At 38.6% G+C, this 18,840-nt stretch overlaps 1 protein-coding gene across 3 annotated transcripts in view; it reads right to left on the minus strand.

The window, feature by feature from the left end:
• Positions 1-18,840, minus strand: part of LOC116043026 (myosin-10-like) — a 77,432-nt gene that overhangs the window by 19,673 nt on the left and 38,919 nt on the right. For 2 of the 3 annotated variants that reach the window (XM_031289522.2, XM_036000367.1), the window contains 17 exons: positions 18,623-18,637; positions 17,997-18,014; positions 15,284-15,376; positions 14,385-14,448; positions 13,963-14,061; positions 13,341-13,484; positions 10,304-10,399; positions 9,090-9,208; positions 7,876-8,028; positions 7,122-7,295; positions 6,541-6,714; positions 4,998-5,112; positions 2,539-2,732; positions 2,138-2,259; positions 1,981-2,050; positions 1,518-1,678; positions 993-1,101 (listed from right to left, as the gene is read on the minus strand). In XM_031289522.2, the coding sequence (XP_031145382.2) occupies positions 993-1,101; positions 1,518-1,678; positions 1,981-2,050; positions 2,138-2,259; positions 2,539-2,732; positions 4,998-5,112; positions 6,541-6,714; positions 7,122-7,295; positions 7,876-8,028; positions 9,090-9,208; positions 10,304-10,399; positions 13,341-13,484; positions 13,963-14,061; positions 14,385-14,448; positions 15,284-15,376; positions 17,997-18,014; positions 18,623-18,637 (1,920 nt within the window). The remainder of the gene's footprint in view (positions 1-992; positions 1,102-1,517; positions 1,679-1,980; positions 2,051-2,137; positions 2,260-2,538; positions 2,733-4,997; positions 5,113-6,540; positions 6,715-7,121; positions 7,296-7,875; positions 8,029-9,089; positions 9,209-10,303; positions 10,400-13,340; positions 13,485-13,962; positions 14,062-14,384; positions 14,449-15,283; positions 15,377-17,996; positions 18,015-18,622; positions 18,638-18,840) is intronic. The other variant, XM_036000365.1, reaches the window with a different exon arrangement.

Here is an 18,840-nt window from a genome sequence, read left to right on the forward strand (position 1 = left end):
AGAGAGAGAGAGAATCAACCTCTTAGGGGTTACTGCAGTGTTCACCATATTAAAATTTACACTTTTTAAGACATAGAATGCAATTAAATACCTTTTTTCATGGTCATACCGGGGACAGAAAACCAGTAGGAACTACAATTTTATTAAGTACGTGAATTCATTGACATCAATAATCACATTTTGGTCAGTACTTCCCAGCAGTATTCATTCAACCCTTATTTTATTAACCATATAGCAATAATATAACAATAATTCCTAGTAATATAATTAATCAATTAACTTGAGTTGGACCCAGATAAGCAGAAGAAAATGCATGGATGGATAAAGCAATTAAAAGATAATTAATCTAAGTTAATTTCGTTTTTTGCTAATATTAACACTTGCCAATCATGATTAGATGAACTTCCATGTTACATTATCTAGTAGTAGTGACTGTTACAGGTCTGATGGCGCTGACTTAAACTCCACAAAAAAGGATGGTGGCCTCTTTACAATCCACTGTCTGTTTCAGGCTCACTTGTAGAATATATAACATCTACCAACAGCCCAATGGCACATACAGAAACTATTAATAAATAATGTTACTGTCTACAGAAAAAACACAAGCAAGAATAAATCAACAGCAGTTGACAAAACAATCTCAAGTTCCACTTACGCTTCGGCCGTTTTGACTGTATCACGCAGCCCTCATTAGCGTTTGGAGTTTTCTAAGTTGCCAAAAAAATGTAGATGTTCAAACATGAAAAGTTTGAACGTCTACATTTGGTAGACATTTGGCAACTGAGCAAACTCTGATGAAGTCTAAAGGATAGATTTTTAGTATTCTCTATTGTCTGTTTAGTCCTTATTTAATTGAAGACATTTGTCAGGCATCCAATTACTAATTTCTGAAAATGCTCAGATCGTCAGGTGAAGGAGACATATAGAACTGTGTATCATCTGCGTAGCACATTAACTACTTTGTTGGAATACGTAGCTGTCAGAGTTCTCACCTTGGTGAAGAGCCTCCACCACTGCCAGTGTCGCAGCTTCAAATAGGCAGCGCAGTTCCTCTGGAGGACCTTTAGGGCACTCAACTGCTGCTGCTTCTTAGCAAAGGCCCTAAGGGAAGAAATGGTACAATAACAGGCGGCAAATCAATGTTTGGGTATAGCAGGGTTTTTAAAGTGTTCAGTTTTTTTGAAGACCAAGGTTGGGCTGCATTAAGTGTACAGATGCGCTATAAATGCACCAGACGTACAAACAGTCCTTTCCCTTATTGTGCTGCTTAAATGTTAATCACGACATGCACTTCAGTACTTGTGATTTTTTTTTTAATGGGAACTACTGGGAGGAGCTTCTAGCATACACATGTGACTTGACATGACAGATGTATTAACATCTGAATGCTTTGTGTCTCAGACCACCTCTGGGGGTTTGAGCAATTGGATCACTATCTGTAAATGCATCTTGGGTATCCAAACGCAGATATATGTGGATATGTGAGAAATTTGAATTAAAAGAAATCTGAAACTTACTTGCGTGCCAAGTATCCACGGCAAACAGACTGGAAGTAGATGATGATGTCAGTGATCTTCAGATCCCTCTCCTCTTCCAGGTGAGCCAGAACACCAGTTCTGAAGAAGATCTTACTCTGACCAATACGGAACAGGTTGGGGTCCAACTCCAGGGCTTGGATCTATAAAGGGCACATAAACAGTTTTTAGAATTTACTTGTACTGGAAAACAGTTTTCACATTGCAATCAAGCAAGTATTTGTGTAAGGTGTTTCCACCGCAGGAACTTTCCCAGGAGACCAAGAACCCTTAAACCTGCATTTTGCTGCAGTTTAGCGAGCTAGAGTGTGAATAAGAGTGAGCTGGGGTGGAAAGAACAAAGCAATTAAATTATAGTAATAAAACTTAATATTCAGATTTTTATGACGGTCACATATTAAGCAGTTTTAAAACAGAAATATAGCAACAAAGAAAAAAGCACTACCATTCTCTCACAGGCTTGTTTCCCATCCATGAATCCCTTGGGGATAGCGTTAGGTGTCAGGATCTCATATCTGTGAACAAAAAGAACATTAATATAAACTTTTCCTCTGTGTAAAACAAAGTTACATAGCTCAAAGGGTTTCTTTGTTGTTTGTCACCTCTGTCTGAACTCCTGGAAAACGATGCGGTTAGGGAAGCCCTGTCTGCAGATGCGAATCCCCTCTAGGACTCCATTACACCTTAGCTGGTCCAGAACCAGATGAGGCTCCAGTTTACCAGCCTAAAGAAGAAACAAATTCACCATTAAGACCAGAAACAAGTATTTGTATACTTCTAGATTTCTATCGTACAATTAGGGCAAAAACTCTGAAATTAATTTTCTTTTCTTTTTGGTCTACAGGTTAGCATTACTGGATTTCATTGCAATGAACACTATATACTGGGAGAAACAGGATAGGACAGGGATAATCAATCATAATATAATAAAAAGAGTTATAGGTCACCTTTCCACTGCTCGACACTCAGCTTCTAATACATTTAGATTAGATTATTTATTTACTCTTTTTTCGTGGTTGGGAATGATGCATCGGACAAAGTTGGGGTTGGTGTTCCTCAGTGTGGCCATGAGCTTGGTAAGCGACTCCTTGTAGAGCTGTCCAACAGTACGAAACATGCCTTTTTTCGTTTTATAGGTGGCGCCAAAGGCTGTCTCGTTCATCCCTGCCACCTGGTCCAGGCCAACGATGCGGTCGACTGGTGGGGAGATGGGGAGAACTGGTAAGAGCGAGAAGACTTCATGGGGAGCAGAGAAAAAACAGCAGCAGCCACACAGTGACATAATGTAGCTACAGTGCAGATGGACGAAAAAAACATTACACACTACAGTCAAACAACGGCAGTCTAACAAAGTAGCATTCAAACACTAGAACTACCACTAGCTTCTGCAGATAGAAATGGAGCGTGTAGCCTATCTATTCCTAAGGGTCTGTACATACAGGGCTCTATATGTACTGATACCTTGGAGAGAAGCACCATTTTTGATATGATTCACTCACTAAGCATTAACAAAATTTAATTGCAAGATCTAAAATGTTCTTCTCTGGTCCTATTGGATGCGATAAGATGCATGATGGCAGATACATGAACGTTTTTCTACATTTTACTGCTTATGACACAAAACCTGCATCAACCTATTGCTAGTAAAAATCATCTCCTCTTAACATGTTAACATTTAAGGGGTTGCAAATACTGGATGCGAAAAATACTACAATATAACTGTTCATGACCTATATTAAAGGAGCACTCCTGCAATTTTACCCATGAAGATCAATTGACTAGGCATGGTTAGTCCTACTCTACTAACTACGATTATTATTTTTTTTTTTAACTTACTTTATCAATTTCCCCGCAAGGGAAATTACTATTTTTTCCACTCTGTTGTTAGTAACACACAGGCCTGAAATACATACTCATGCTCAGGAACTAACTATACATGCACAAATGGAGAGATGTCAAAGTAAATAATTACCGTAGCTAAAACAGCTGGGAAATGTAGTGTTTAGTGGGTTTTTCTTTTTTTAAACGTGTGTGTGAATGTTGGGGACTATTAAGCCACTAATTTGGTGCTATAGTGTGAATTACCAGCAGCAGGACAGTGTATGTGGGATGGAAAATAAACTACAGTGCCCATGTTAATGGCAATAAAGGAACATGTCAGTCAGTGCAACCGTATGTCTCATTAATATGTTTAGACAACAATGGAGCTCTATGGCGCAAATTAATAAGATAAATCAGGCAATTATCGTTCAATTCACTGCTGGTTTTGGTCTTTTCATGGGAATTCCTAACGATTAGAAGAATATAGGATATCACCAGAATTATCCATCGAATAGTAAATCTTTTTAGAATCTGACAGTAATGTCAGTAAACTTATTCTAAAAAAAAAAACAACGTAATGACGTAGCACGAGTCATTTTTAACACTTGATTAAATATACATTGATTAATGTCCAACTGACTAAATTAAAGTTACAAATATGTGGCGAGTCACAGGGTGCTGGAGTTTGAACTGGGGTGATGATGTATGGCCTGCTGTCTGGACCCTTTACACTGACCTCTGAGCTCAGAGCCAAAACAAATACTAACATCTGCTTTCAATTCCCAGCTACTGTGACCCTATCGAGAAAGGAGGAAGGCAGGAAATTAATGTTATAAAATTCTCTTCAGTCAAGCTACTAATCCTTAATTTGCTCATGGATGTATCACATCACAGAGGGGGGACAAAAAGAGAAAAAGGCTATGAAGACTCCAAAAAGCTGCACTAGATCCTTAACACTTGCTTCAGGGCTATTGACACAAATTAAAGCACACTAGTTTGACTAGAGGGAGCACTTGACTATATTCTACTTTAGCTTATTAAGGAATTCGGCACTAATGCTTTTGGCTGAGACAAAGGAGCCATGCAGCCTGGAAGCAAATGGGAGCCATTGTAGCTATGAAAGACACAGCACTGGCTCAAGCATGAAACATACAGCCAGATCTGGGCAAAATATACCAGTACACTTTCAAGAAGTTAACCTGCTTGGAAAGTTCTTACATTTAGCCTATCAAGCACCTTGAGCAGCTTGGTTTCACAAGCCAAAACTCTTTCATTATTATTTTGGCCCAGGTCTGCTACAGCACGACCCAGTCATTCACCTGCTGGCTCATCCAGACTAGTGACATTGTCATAGAATGAAGCCCTTTGAATGGTCTGAATCTCTACAACACAGAGAAAAAGACAGGGAGGGGAGGGTGATGTTAAATGTATTCTTAGAAATGATAAATGTATAGGCCTGGGTCAACAAGGCAGACAGCTGTTGTTAGTAGGCTTGAGTGAGAGACATATCGACGTGCTTGTTAACTGAATAAGCAAACAAGTACATAGATAATGAAGCTAAAATGATGAGTTACTAAAACTGAGTCCTTCTAGTATCTAGTACCATTTCAAATGTTTAGAGATAAGAAGGTGGCAGCTTACCATCTTTCCAAAGTTCACCCACAAATTTGTCAGTTGACTGATGCAGAAGTGTGGCCACATTGTCATTCAGGGGGTCCATGTTCTTCATTAGCCACTCATCTGCCTTATAGTCCACCTGTAATAACAAAGAACTCAGCTATATGGACAAAACTTATACCACAAGTATTGGTATCAAGGGCCACATTATGTAAAATATTGTGTCCTTTAAAAATATTCTAACAACCTGGTAAAACGTAAAATTAAGTTAGTCCCACAAAGCTTTTAAAAATATATGTTCTTGAGTATGTATTTAAGATATCAATCTTTGACAGATTTTGGTAAAATGTAATGTATTACTAATTTACACATGAGAGCTGCAAATAAAATTTCTCAATATGAACATTTTGTAATTATATGTTAATGGAGAGAGAGACAATAATACTGATCATCCGCACCTACAGTAGGTTTAAGGATTTGGATGAAGTAAGGATTAAATTCTTCAGTAAACATTAGCTTTTTCAACTGGTCACACATTCTTTAAAAAAATAAATAAATAAAAAGAATTAAGAAATTTTATGAAAATCATTACCAAAAAAAAGTTTGTTTATGTTATGTAATTCTGTAAAAGAAAGACAGAGAGGAATATTGGCATATATATGTCAAGATAAGATTTTTTTAAACTCTCAAATATCAATTAAATCACTGAGTTTTTGAGGTGTAAAACGACACAGTCCACATAATGGTAAACAGATGTTCTACTTAGCAGGTTTCCCTGCAGACTGAGTTCTGTTGCATAACACCACTCACAACATCCAAATCCACTCCAATACAATGGCATATAAATCAGACCAGGACTCAGTATTCCCACCACAGGAGTACCTTGCGTCATTGTTTTATCTGAGTGCTAACCAGCTGCAACTTTTCATTTGCTGTTTAACATTTGCAGAAGAACATCAGGGAGGAAAAGAGATGTATAGGAAAATATGAATGTAGACAGAAATAAAGCAGCTGGACTGACCCAGAACTACAGTACAATAAGAAGCAAGGGAGAGATATACAGTATATAGCACATATATTTCTAAATAATATGGATGTAAAACAGAACATTCATTTCAGTACGCACCAGCCTTCCAGGAACTGCCTTAATTTAAAGGCATGTGTTGAAGTACCTTAGAAATGTAAGCTAATTTAAAGCAACCAAACGTTTGTACAGAAGCAATGCAACATTAGTATGATAGTTTTAGTAGTATCCGATGTAACAGCTATGACTACCAATAATTACGTTTTTCTTGTGTCTGTCTTGGTGAGTGCTTTTTAGAAGAGAGCCTGACCTATGCTATAAAAACAAGCTCCATAAAATGAAAGATTTATCCTTAAGCAAGCAAGTCATTTTCAATGAAAAACCCATTATTATTATTATTATTATTATTATTATTTTTGTTGTTGTCGAAGACCCACTAGGAGTGGAGTTCCAGTGTGAAAAGAAACACACATCAACCGTGTATTTAAGCAGAGACAGACACCTGCTGAGTGTGATTCTAAAAAAAGTTAAAAACGAGCGTACCTTGCCAGCGTAGTGGATGATGCAGAAGTCAGCCTTATCTTTGAGCTGGCGGGGCTTCTGGAACTTAGTGTGTGTGCCCTGCTCCTGGATCAGCTTGTCTACAAAGGTCTTGTCCGTGGCCTTGGGGAACCAGCATTCTTCATCCAGAAGAGCCAACACTCCTGGAGGGTTTGCCTGAAGGAATATCAACACAGGACAGAACTAAAGACCTCAGAGGGAGTGAACTGTACTACCCCAGCAAGACAACAACCACAAGTATTTTTTATGTGATTTGAGATAGGAGCGTTGTGGTTAGCATCTTAAACCCCTATACTAGGCCACCTGGATGCCCTAACAACAACTTTTTCTCAATGCAGATGTTAGTAAGCGAGTAAAGGCATAAGTAACTTTTCCTTTCCAATTTAGGCGAAGTATGTAGCACGTGGTTTAAAAGAAATGTTGAGTGAATATTATTTAGTTGCTAAATCGTTTGTCAGCATAGCTGAATAATTCAAGAATAAGTACAAAATAAGAGTTTAAGTAGGATTTTGTTTTAAACATAACATTCATCTTATTGATACTATTTAATCATTCACACTGACCGGCCTCTCAATGAGGTCGATGCAGGGCTGCAGGTCAAGGCCAAAGTCGATGAAGCTCCACTCGATGCCCTCCCTCTGGTACTCCTCCTGCTCCAGGATGAACATGGTGTGGTTGAAGAGCTGCTGCAGCTTCTCGTTGGTGTAGTTGATACACATCTGCTCAAATGAGTTCAACTGTAGTTGGGGAGAAATACAAGGAAGAACAATACTTTTACAAAAAATGTGTGTAGATGACTCAAAACGTCAAATGTAGATAGCTTATAAGACAACAACAGCAACCAAAACAAACATTTTCATCAACTGTACAAAACCAGAACATTTCATCTAGCCACAACTGGACAAATTGTCTTCTTTAAAGATTAAAGCTATAGGGCGTAGTTTCTGTCATCCCCATGAAAAATTCTAAGTAATGACAACAAAACTGTCGACGCGTCCACATGATACAAGCCTTATGTGATCGCGCACGCACTCCCACCCCTCCTCCACACAGTTGCTAGTAGCCAAGGAGGACACGGAGGAACATGATTGACTCCTCAGAAGAAGTATTTATTTTCACTCAAGCTTCTGCGCAGGAAAGTATCCGGACGCCACAATCTTCTGAACATAGCCATACTGAGACATACAGAGAGAGTTGTGTGGAGCTGATAGTCTTATTAGCTTTGTAGCAACTCATTTGTCAAAGGCTTGAATGTAACGGACGTTCATTAATTTCAAAAAGTTGCGCACTAAAGCTTTAAAAGATTTTAATCCAAACCTGGAAAATTTCAAAACCCGCAATGTCCAGGATGCCGATGAAGGAGGCACCCTGCCGTTTGGTTCTGTCCAGAGCTTTGTTAATGCGATGGACCAGCCAGCGGAACAGACGCTCATATGTCGCTTTGGCCAAGGCCTCGACAGCAAAGTCAGCCTGGCAGGAGAGAGAGAAGAGGGGAGAGGGAAAAGAATGGTGAGACAACATAAGGAAATAGAGAGCTGACATGGCAGAGAGCGAGCACAGGCAGGTCGGAGCTTGAGTCAGTATAATTCAGAAACGCTTCCAGATCTTCAATGGACAAATGGACTCACACATCTTGGCAAGACTGTATACCGTTAATGTTCCACATGTTTTCTGAGTCAGACTTGTATTAATATCTAAAACAGTTGAGGCAAAAGGTTATCCATTGAGCTGTAGCCATAATGATCAGGAGCCTACAAAAATACTGCACTTTAAATGAATGATTCATAAACAGGAGACATACTTTGGAGTGTTTTCACAGAAGGTAAAACTAACCTTCCCTTGTGCCCAGTACAATGTGAAACAAGGCAAGATATCGGTTTTTGACAGCACATCTTCAATGTTATGGCCATCAGTTTTTTAAATTATTTCAACTTTAGAGTATGTATTTACTGATAGCTCTTAATACAACGATCCCTATGGAGCTCAGCCACTATTGTCTGAAGAAGAATCCAGTCAGAGACTCGAAACTGAGCTATAGAGAATCCAATAAACTTTGTTGTTGCAAGTGGGAACAAAACAACACGCCATAAATACAGATTTTAAACCAAAACTGACCCAGAAGTTAATTAATTTAAAATGCAGATTGTGATACCAGTTTTCAAAATTAAAAAATTAAAAAACTGTGATTGGTGATCGACTCTTCTTCCCATGCTTTTATGTCCACAGGCTTTTTTTAAATGAAAAAACAATGTATTTTCTAATGCAGTTGCTTGCTGTTAATTTGTACTGCAGATTTAAATGAGGGAGTTTATGCCCATCAAAGCTGAAAACAAAACAGACTCTTACTACTGGAACCCTGGATGCCAGAAATATAACTCCTCCAACTATGCAACTCTATTACTCCACATTGAAATTAACCTAGCACTAAAAAAGACCTACTGCATTTGCATTACTATACGATAGAAATATTAGTGTTATTAAGGATCTCCGCTAGCAACAAAAGAGGATATACATGGTGATAGCTAACTGACCTGCTCTTTAGTCTGTGCTTTCTGGACATAGTCTCTTCCCACTTTGATTCTTGGGGACAGGATGGCTCTGGTAAACTCCATTACATTCAAACCCAGTAGATGACACAGCTTCTGAGCAGCTGGGAAACAGAGATGGAAAAAACACACAATAGGGAAAAAAAAGTTTATTTAAATGAGAATAAAAGGAGGTATACAAACATTTAAACTATAATAATAAAAATAAAAATATTTCAAACAGTATACAGTATATACATGTATGTTTAATTGTCTTGTCAAGACAAGAAATAAACTGATTAGAGAAATTATGATTATTATTAATTAGTAGTAGTAGTATATAGTGTGATTTAATAGACATGAGGATCTTTCCTAGAATTATTTTGACAATTAAATAATTTAATCAATTATTACAAAGCTCTCTAATAAACCATAGAAAACGAAATTCGCATATTTGCCTATTACTGATTACATTAAGATTTATCACAAATCTTTCAAAGTTGTTTTCTTATGAAGAACAGGGAAAATATCCTATTTTACATGGCTGGAGACTGTGGAAAATTAGAAAAAGCAGAATTTGGTCTCAATCAGCCAAGTCTCACTACTAAAAAAAACATCTGCTTCAGTCATGGATTCTGCTTGTCGCATTTGGGAATATCTGGCCGAGCTGCATTACTGGCATTAGACTCATTCTCTTTCCCTGTCTCCCTCATTTAATTGCCAAATATGCAGTGCCACATGTGGAGAAACTGGAAGACTGTGCCCCATTTCCTTCAGGAGTAAATCCTCATAATAATGTGGCTTAATGGCAGGTTGACAAGGCTCAGGGAGAGAAAGGACATAAATCACCAGTTCCTCTGTTCTGTGGATGAGGACACAGTGTGAGCCAAATATGCAGTGTGAGGAGAAGGGGAGGAAAGGAGTTGAAGTATATATGGGGAGAGGAAAAGGAGGAGAATAATGTCTTGACCTGAGCGCTACAAGGTTATGAAGCAGATGTAAAAAGATTGCAGTGTGTGTGTGTGTGTGTGTGTGTGTGTGTGATAAGCTTAAGCAAGAAATCTTCTCTCTCTCCCCTCATACATGTAGAGTACAGAGGAGGTGATGGCGGTGAGACTGAGGGAAGCAGACAGCATGGCTGCCATGGCTGAACTCAGGCAGAAGATCGTTGATCTTGAGATACAGGTGTATGTGTGTGTGTGTGTGTGTGTGATACCTACCAGTATTATCAGGCATAGAAGCTTGGTCAGAGTTCCTCTCCTTCTTAAAGTTAATGTTACCAAACTGAAGAACTGAGGACACCACCTTCAACATGGCTACAGATATAAAGAGAGAAAAAAAAACAATATTAAGACATCACTTTGGCATTACATGCATGTGTTTAAGCAGTGAAACTGACAAAAACAGGTTAGTTTCATGGTCATGTGTATTAAGAGGGGACCATGATTAAAGCTTAATCTCATTGGAGATTATCAATTAAAAGAAACAATTAGTACTTTCTAACAAATGTTTAACACCTAGAGAAATACAAAATACATTTTCCAAGTTTAAATCCCCGTGTTAAATAATAAAAAATGAATAAAAAATAAAAAAACAATAATTTGAATATTTTAATATCAAAAACCCTCTCTTTTATCTTCCTGTAAAATATTAAGACATTTTGAAGACTCATGCTGCACTCATAAGGGACCGTTCGGTATTTATGGAATGGACCACCACAGGAAAATAGGGGAGGGTCATGTCTTTTTATTCTTTGTTGAGGGGAGGGTCACCCAACATTTTTTAGTCTTGGGGGGGGGGGGAGTCACCCAACTTTTGTATTCATGAAAAAAGCAACATTTCAAAGTGGCTTGTTTGGTGCATATTTTTTCATGTAGCTCTTAGTCTCTGCCCTCCGTCGCTACCAGATGGGTCTGACCCATGAGTTTGCTGGGGGGCAGAGGGAGCCTGCCCCCCTGGTGGCTGAAACGAGTAATTGCATTGTTTAAAAAATGAGTGGAATAATTAATTATATCTGGCATGACCAGATATTTTATAAATATCTTAAATAACACAAAACAACTAAATGGTGGTAGGTAATACATCAGATTCCATCCATTACGAAAAAAAGTACCTGGTACCTGCTAACAGGTACTTTTTTTAGTACCTCCTCAGTCGAGGTTCCAAGCGAGCTGAGGCGAGCCGAAAAGGTGACGTGAAAGCGACAGATGGGTGTCCTGAACAAACCCGCTATTTTTAAACAGTTTAGCCAGCTGTTTTTTTTTGCTGCCTCCAGCTTCATTTGAAACTAAATGTGTCTTCTGGCAACACACACCTTCGACGTTCTGTGTGTGTGTTGCGTTAGGTCACAGTAGTTTACTGCGGCGCCGCTTGTTTACAGTTCTGCGGAGGCTCCGGCAGAGCTTTCGCCGTAGCCTAACTACACACATACATGGTCGGCTCCACGCACACACCAGCGCACAAGTATAAACATCAGGCCACTTTTACACAGGCTACACAGGCTACGGCGAAAGCTCTGCGTGGAGCCTCCACAGAACTGTAAAACAAACTCAAGTGGCCTGATGTTATACTTGTGCGCTGGTGTGTGCATCGATACGGCATAACGACCAGCCACGCTGAGGCGGTACTAAAATCTGTAATGGAAAACGGACGCACAGTGTGTCGAGGCGAGGCGAGTCGAGCAGGTACCATGTAATGGAAAAACGCCATATGTCTGGACATCTTGCCGTGCCAACCTTGCAATAAAGGTTTCCCAAATGCCATGTATATAAATGTGATGTCAGCTTACTAATTGATTGCGGGTTTTGTGTAGATTTGGACTTTTATACGTTTATTCCACTTTGTTTAAACAGCGAAGTGAAGAGGCCTCGTTCACCTGTTCGGAGCTGGCTGGTGAATGTGACGCTCGTATAGGCCTTGCTGGATACACCGTGTCATTTACCTTTTTGTGGATCTACTGATCGCTGTGGATTACTTTTTTTCGTGTCATTGGATTACGGCAAAATACGGATCTTTTTTCTCAACGTGTCTTAACGTTTTATGGTGTGACTGCGCTTCGTTTCTGCGTTTGGAGAGGCATCTCAACAGACTGTAGGTCCAACACTAATTGTTCACTGTTACATTTTAGTTGAATTTAAGTGTCGGGGCATTCCGCCACCGTCTGTCTATTGCGTTCCAAAACAGCTGTGTCGCGATTGGATTTCATAAGGGCGAATTGTTAAATTGTTACAATGTAATTTAAAATCTGCTTTAAAAATAAACACATATGTTTTGGAATATAATGTTCAGCTTCAGCAGCTTTACCTATGTGCTAAAATATACAACGACTGAGGAAGCCTAGTGACAAGTCCATAGCAACCAGTGTTGAACTGGTTATATCCCAGTGTCCTTTGCTGAATGGTCTCAATGTTTTATTGTTTTATTTCATATGAATACTAGTTTACTAGAGGAGTAACTTAGTATTTGAAGTAATGCAGGAAGTGTGCATTTAGTTTCCATGCTTATTGTGTTTTCACAACAATGTTAGTGAGTAAATCTACTGAAATGGCCACCACACCATAACAGAGGAGTGTGATGTGTAAGATGAGAATGCAGAGGTTAACGCGTGTATGTCATGGCTGTAAAAAATCAAATGACATCTGTACATCTTTGCTAAGTGCAAACTAGCACATAAGGGGAGGGTCATGCCACTTTTTCAAATCATTTTGGAGGGTCATAGAAAAATTATTACTGGCGAGGGGAGGGTCAAGTCTTTTTAGCCTAAAGGTCCCAAAACTCCTCCGGTGGCCCCTTAAACGAACAACGAACAGTCCCTAAGAGGATAAATTCATGCATACATTCATCCAATTCAATGTGATTTGGCGCTAATAGCTAACCCCACCCATCATATAAAACCATCTTTGACTGTTAACTTGTGGGTTGTATTGTATTTACATTTCCAAAAGAGGATGGGGTCTAATATATTAATTTCTCCCCCGTCTCGTGTGTGGAGGCCAACAGTCCTCTACAGCTCTATATGTTCTGTTTTACGTCATGCCCGATTTTGATCAAATCCCTTTTGAAAAGACACACTGCTGTTAACTCAGAGATGTCACATTACAGAATGTAATGTCGTTTCACTGTGATTTCAATTTCTAAAACCATAAAATCAGGGTAATAGCCTTCTAAAGTAATCTGAAATCGAACAAGTGAAAGCAACCTCCTTGATAAACGCATTATGTTTATGTAGGTTTCATTTTGCTGTTATTAATAACATACCCAGAATCTCCTCATGGCCAAAGCTCATGATGTGCATGGCCTCCATGGTCTCCTGGAAGTTGTCTTTGTCCTGCTGACCTGGGATTGTGATGTTACCGTTAGACAGGAAACGGTAGCTGTTGAATCCTTCCAAAAGCAGGTCCGCTGTGGAGAGAAATGTTTTTTTTTTTTTTGTTTTTTTTTGTGGACCGGGTTTTAGTGGAATTGTTGACAACTCCTAGTAAGAATATGAACTGAAAATGAAATATGTAATGTTAGAGTTTATACTGTTGCCTAACAAACCTTATTTTTTACCTAGTTAAGCTGCCAAAATCAGCTATGGCCTAGAGCAGAGGTTTTCAAAATGGGAGGCGAGCCTCCCCTGGGGGGCTCCAAACCGTTTCAGAGGAGGCTCAGTGAATGAAAGTGAAAAAATATAGCCTAAATGTGTGTGATTTGGTTAAAGAGATAGCTCAGAGATACGGTAGTTTGGGGGAATTTTACTGTTTTTCCCGTCGGAAAACTGATAAAAGCCTTTGGACAGACATTTTTTATGTATTTGGTGTAGTCTAAAGTCAAGTTAAGGGGGTGCTTCTCAGAGGATAAGAAATACCCTGGTAGTATAAAAGCTTTGTCTACTTACATTTGAGGTGCTCTCCAGCTCCAGCCAGCAGCTGGTAGAAAATGTGAAAGGTGCGCTCATCTTTGGCTTGACGAATAGCTCTGGATTTCTCCAGTAAGTCTGACACAGAATGGTCAAAGAAAAATCTTTTTGGTGGGTCATTTTGATATAGAATCAAAACTTAAACTTCAGTTCTTGTGTACGCGAGACACTTCCTAGTGTACAAGGACAAATTGGTAATGATAATTTTCATTTCAAAAATAATAATAAAGTTGTTTCAATTGCCAACAAATTCTAAAGCATTCTATGATAAAAATGATTAATTTGTGTGTGTGCTTCCGATAAACAACCCTGGCTAGCCTCTTTGTAAATATCTCATCTACAGTTAGTGATAATATGCAGAATGCTACTCTGTTCTAGTCAATCGTTTCAAAACAGGATACAGGTTTCAATATTGGCTCCAACAATGTATCCTATGACATCAAAGTTGATCCGGATGAATTTCCCCTGCAGAGATGAACATAAGATAAATGCTCAGGAAGTGCACAAGACGAGATATACAGAAATCAATCGCTAACATAATGACTCTGCTGTAGCATCTGATAAATTTGATGTTTACAGAACCATAATAAGAGTCAGGATGAATCCTCCATAAACATGAACACTGAATACAGATCATCTACATTATACCATATGTTATACAGTACAAAGCAATATTTAAAAAAACTAATTAAAATTACAAAATGATGTTCGTTATGTTTACAACATAACTTTATTTTGACACACTGGACTCACATTAGCACCAGTAAATTTTACTTTAAGTATTTTTGGATACAGGACCTGAGCCATACAGAACATGACATCTGAAAAAAAGTTTTACGAGGGTTCTTTTATGTGGCAACACAGTAGTTTAGTAATTAGATAATAATGCCCCTTAAATTTGACAGATTAATTCACCACAGTAATGCTTAAGCCATGTCCTGTTGTACGTCGCTATTAAGAAGAGTTGCCTCGAGTCTGAAAGGACCCAGTACATCAAAGGCATCATTAATGACTAGCAGGCGCCTGTGTCTGGCTATATGACCTGTGTAATTGCTTACAGGAAGAGTAGGATAATTAAATTACTTTCAATCAGTTTTACCTCTGCTTATTCTCAACAACAAAAAAGAACATTCTAGAGTAGACGATACAAACAATACAAACACATCATCTAAATCTGATTCAGGTGCCGAAATAGGATCAGCCCAGCTGGTGCTGTGATGGGTGGAGGTTGTAGTAGACTTTGTGAGATGCACATTAAAAATGCAGCCCGTCTACATGAATATCACTGTTCTGTACTTACAAAACGTGATGAGTTGTCATTTTTCACTGTCTTAGCATTCCCAAAAGATTCAAGGATGGGGTTGGCTTGTAAAAGCTGACGTTCCAATTCACCCTGAAAACAAACGGAGGGATGTTGCGGCAGTCCTTTGTCAACACATGAGCCAACAAACAAAAATGATGAGAAATGAACTGTGAATCACGGTTAACTGAACCCGAACATAAACATGCAGACGAAGACAGCAGAACAAGAAGACATTTCACAAGTGTTTTATACAGACAGACCTCACATGCATTATCCCTGTGTTGGTCAACTGAGCAAACAAAACCAGAGAGAAGATGGTGACAGCAAGTGTGACAGTCATACTCCTAAAAAACCTTTATCGTACAAAGTTTACCTTTGTACAGCGGTTCTTATGTTTTGAAATGTTTTGCAGTTGTTCACAATGTTAAATTAGTGTTTGAATTGAACTGAATTTAAAGTTTCTGAGGGAGCAGTGCATCGCAGCACAGAGCTTTTTACTAACAAATGTTCATCCAAAGCAAGACCAAGCAGAAACAATTTAACCACACCATTTGAAAACTAGCATAAGGAGGTAACATCTTAATGTGATAGAAGATTCAACTGACAAAAAGACACCTTACTCCAGTTAGCAAAAGCTTGGTCGCAAGATCATCATACTGTATCACTTCTCATCCATCTCATCAAAATAATTTCAAATGTTAATGAAATCCTTGTTTGTAGATCAGTTAAAAATTCTGAACTGCTCTGTGATGAAACCATTAGTTGTTTGACAAAATATGAATCACCAACTATTCTTATAAATGATTATTCGTGTAAGTCATTTAAAAAGCAAACAATATTTAATAAATCTAAATGCTGAAACCATTAGTTCTTGGCCGTTGACTTGGGGCTGTAGGACTTTTGTAAAGCACATAAAATATAAACTAATCCTGTAATCACGGTAATCATAAAATCTTTCATAACCTGGTTAATTCAATTTGCAGGAGTTTTTTTCTTTTAAAGTTGATAGTGATTGAAAGAACATTTCTGGGGAAAAATTGGGCCTTTTGTTTCAAGAAAAGCCAGTCAGCTACTTTATCATGTCAGGACAAATGTGTCCACAACACACAAAAGAAACACTTTTGATTTTTTTTTAAAGGCTGAATAAATAAATAAATGACTTATACAGATGTTTGGACAGGTGGTGCACTGTGTTTTCATCTAAGCCACATTGTGGGCTTTGTCATGACCAGAGGATCCACAATGGCTGAGAGAAAAACTATTTCTTCTACAATGTTACTTCTCTTCTTGTGGCTGAGTGGAATATTTTCCCATTACGTCAAAAATAGCTGCACACACTGAGGAGGAGGCCATTTTCCACAAAAGGGCACTCTGTGGGATGAGGAATCAGCATTGCACTCAGGATGTGAGACATGTAATGTGATCTTTGGCAGTAGAGCATGATGGGCTGCTTTTAATTGAGTTTTTGAGCAGCTGGAATAAAGAGAGCTGAACTGGATAAACCTGGTCCTTTTCCAGCTATTGGAGCGATGGCAGAGCCCATATAGGGCAGAGAATTCAAACCAAAAGCCTTTGTTTCTATATAAACATAGGCCTGTGGTGCAACTTGGTAGCTGAAATTGTTCATTGGCATCCTCTACCCATCTGTGCAGTCTGCTGTACGCACATAAAAACAAAGAACAGATTACAAACACCGGTGGGGGTCCAATTTAGCAGCATTTAGAAATTGACCCACATTCCTGCTGCAAAGATGAGCTGGCCAATTGTTTTGTAGCAGGGATAAAATTTAAGCAACCTGAGACGCCTCAAAACTACTGAGAGACACATTATCAGTCACTACACATTCACCCAGTACCTTTCTAGCTAAAAATAGAAAGAATCCTTATCATCTCCTTCAAAGTAATTGTTTCTGCCTTTATAGAAAACATTTACAGGTCATAGCTACAAGCGTGTCTCTCATCAAAGTGGAGGTTGTTTGGCAGGCCATGAAGCAGTACTTTAGGACAGATTGAGTGGATTCAAAGAGGATCAGTCAAAACTGTTCCAATAAATCTTATGAGGCCTGGATGAGTACTCGCTGCTCAACATCTGCTCCAGAGGTCACGAGGCCAGATAAACATTACAAGTCGCTCTTTTCTTCAGCAAGAAGGGGAGAACAGTCCTTTGTAAATGGCAAAAAGTATTTAAATGTGCACAGGAACAAGCCAACGTGGAGAACTCATCTGGGCTGATAGAGCTTTTAGGCTGAATCAAAGGTAATGTAAGAAAGGTCGAACGTGGTTCTGCATCGACTCAACTTTTTCAAGTCTTTTCGACTCAAGTTTTTTTTAGTGAGACAGAGTGGAACATATTAAACAGTAGAGTGCTTCATTATGCAGGCAAATAATCAGCTTCATGGTAGCCCATTAGTTAATAAATGAAAATTAGAGCAATGACTGATTTCTATGGGAAGAGCTGTCCTCACACTGTAAGTACTAATTATTAATTAATTCAGTGAGGACAGGAAGTACAGATCATGCAATGCAAAAAAGTTAAAGCAAAACCACGGCAGGTAGATTAAGGTGGATAAAAACATCTACAGCCCAGCATCAGGCAACATAAAATAGTTAGTTAGATTTAAAGCTAAAGAGGAGGTGGCAACAGAGCAGGTAAAGCACCCCTTTTATATTGTAAGTGAGGTGAGATAGGTGAGAAACTACATACTACTCACATAAAACAGGGGTCCACTCTGTAGGAATGGGGAGATTCAATTGTTATTATTGAAAATAATAAATTGCATTAATGTCACAGATACAAATTAACCTGAAGTTCAGGATACACATTTTAATGATGCCTTAGTGGCTGAATCTAAGTACAACCTGCAGCAGTCTATGGTTGGAATTAAAAACAGGTGTTTTTATTATAGCTCAGTGGTCTGTAATCCTGGTCCTCAAAACCCAGATTACTGCTGGTGTTCTAGGTTAACAGTTAATGGTTTGTACTGTGCATCTCAGGCATGCTGTAATTAGGTCACAGGTTGGACTATCTTCAGGCCAGGACTGATCTTAACTTACAACCGTCTAAAACACAGATAAGATATATAACTTGCTATAGTAGAAGTACAATTAGCATTGTAACTATTTTTTTTGCCGTTGACATTGCTCAGTTTCATACAGCACAGGATGACAGCCGAGGCTCAACATGTGGCTACCACAACAAATGCATGTGACTATGTTTACCCTGAGTGTGAATCACAATAATGGCAAGCAACTTTACAGTGTGGCACATCTGAACAAAGTCACAAAAACACACAATAAAGGCAGTCTGAATAATATAAAAGTTTTTAAATGTACTTACGACAGCATGTTGTGCCTGACAGAGAGAGACAATGTTAGAGCTAAATATGCTGTTTTAAGACATTTTAACTAAATACAGCACACTAAGTGTCAACTGGCTTTAAACTTATTTACACCATTTGATGAGCTCATGTCAAACAGATATTTTATGAGCCCATTTTAGACAAAGTAAGTTTGTTTGAGAAGAAAATGTTAGTGTAGCACGCACATGAACATGGT

The sequence above is a fragment of the Sander lucioperca genome, chromosome 4 (genome assembly GCF_008315115.2).
Source record: "Sander lucioperca isolate FBNREF2018 chromosome 4, SLUC_FBN_1.2, whole genome shotgun sequence".
NCBI classification, from domain to species: domain Eukaryota; kingdom Metazoa; phylum Chordata; class Actinopteri; order Perciformes; family Percidae; genus Sander; species Sander lucioperca.